We start from the raw sequence: 1,685 nt of genomic DNA on the forward strand, positions 1-1,685 counted from the left end.
TAGAGGCTCTCGAGGCCCGCGACGGCGTAGTTGGTCGCGATGAGGTCCCAGGACGGCCGCGACCCGTAGTTCGTCCACGTCTCGTAGGCGAACTTCGCGGGGCCGGCGCCGCAGCCGTCGCCGTCGTGGAACCGCGAGCCCGTGAGCACGTCCTCCCCGGCGGGGCTGAAGACCTGCTGGACGCTCGCCGGCATGTGGTCCACGACGTACGCGGCCGCGCCCGCGCAGCCGTCCGTGGACCCGAGCCAGGGCGACCAATCGCTCCCCGCCGCGTCGCCGCAGCCGAAGTTGTAGCCGAGGTCCATGTAGACGATCTGCTTGACCTTGGCGGCGAAGAGGTCTTTGTGCGCTTGCAACGCCTCGCGCAGCGCCGTGGGCTCGCCGATGGACGCGATGACGACGGAGCCGTTGCTGCTCGCGGCGAGCAGCCGCCCGTAGGCGTCGGCGGCGCCGTCGACGTCGCCCGCGCCGGCGACGCGCGACGGCCAGCGTTCCGACATGGCGGTCGCGTAGCGGTCCTGGGCCGCCTGCGCGTCGTCGGACGACGCCCAGGCGCCCGTGTAGGCGCCGTAGGCGCGCGTGTCGTTGCCGCGGCCGTAGTAGTTCATGATCGAATCGACGGCGCCGATGCCTTCGACCTAACAAGGGTGACGGGGTCGAGCATTGCGCGAAAAGGCACCCCTGTCACTCTACGCTGCCTTCGACGAAGCCCGTGTTGTGGACGACGCCGCGGAGCTCGCAGAGGCCCAGGTCCTGCAGATGGTTGGCGACGGCGATGGCGCCGGCGTCGTCGACGTCGAAGCCCAGGTCCGTGTCGATGATGAGCTCGACGACGGCGTCGGTGGCGGTGGCGAGGACGAGCAGCAGTGCGGTGCGCATCATGTCTCGTGCTAAGGAATACCTTCGGGCAGCCCGCAGAGCCCGCAGATGCAGCCCGCCATTGGTGAGATTGATGGTGGGGCGTTGTTGAGGTTCAAGTTGCAGTCGCTTCCGAAGCTCGAATCGAGAACAGCACCATGGCATTGCAGTGTCCGGCGCGCACGCCGATCCGCGCCTAGCTCGGCGTCGAGCGCCGCTCCGCGCCTAGCTCGGTCGCGGCGTCGCGACGCACCGTCCCGTGACCGCTGCCTCGACATTGATCGCATTGATCGCTGCTTTAAAAGAATCATGCGCGCCGCGCTGCTGCTGCTCATCGCAGTCGATGCCCTCGTGGGCCCGCGGGCGCCGCCGCGGCCGCCGCCGCGGACGGCGCGCCTCCGCGCCGCGCCGCCGCCGCCGTCCCTCGACGGCGCGCCGCCGCCGCCGTCCTTCGACGGCGCGCCGCCGGCGCCGCTCTACCTGCCGGGGAACGACGCGTTCCGCGGCCTGCCGTCGACGCCCGGCTGGCGCGCGGGCCGCTTCAACGAGCTCACGGACTGGGCGACGAACGAGGCGTCGAACCGACCCGTCGTCTGCGAGTACCGGCCCGACGGCGTCTGGCTCTGGACGAAGTGGCGCGGCACGGTGCTCGAGATGACCATCCTGCCCGTCGTCGTCACGATGGCGCTCGGCGCGGCCGTCGACGGCGGCGCGCACGCGCTCGCGGCGTCGGCGTGGCCCTTCTGGGGCGTGCCGCCCGTGGAGGATCCGTTGATCCGCCAGCTGTCGGGGCTGGGCGCGCTCTGGGAGTACAACCTGACGCTCTG

The 1,685-nt window shown here is 71.2% G+C and overlaps 1 protein-coding gene across 1 annotated transcript in view; it reads left to right on the forward strand.

The window, feature by feature from the left end:
• AURANDRAFT_68425 (hypothetical protein) overlaps nucleotides 1-1,685 on the forward strand; it is a gene marked incomplete at both ends in the record, with an annotated part of 14,479 nt that overhangs the window by 3,143 nt on the left and 9,651 nt on the right. The window contains one exon of the mRNA XM_009044111.1: nucleotides 1,199-1,617. Within this exon, the coding sequence (XP_009042359.1) occupies nucleotides 1,199-1,617 (419 nt within the window). The remainder of the gene's footprint in view (nucleotides 1-1,198; nucleotides 1,618-1,685) is intronic.

This window comes from Aureococcus anophagefferens (genome assembly GCF_000186865.1).
Source record: "Aureococcus anophagefferens unplaced genomic scaffold AURANscaffold_137, whole genome shotgun sequence".
Taxonomy (NCBI): domain Eukaryota; class Pelagophyceae; order Pelagomonadales; family Pelagomonadaceae; genus Aureococcus; species Aureococcus anophagefferens.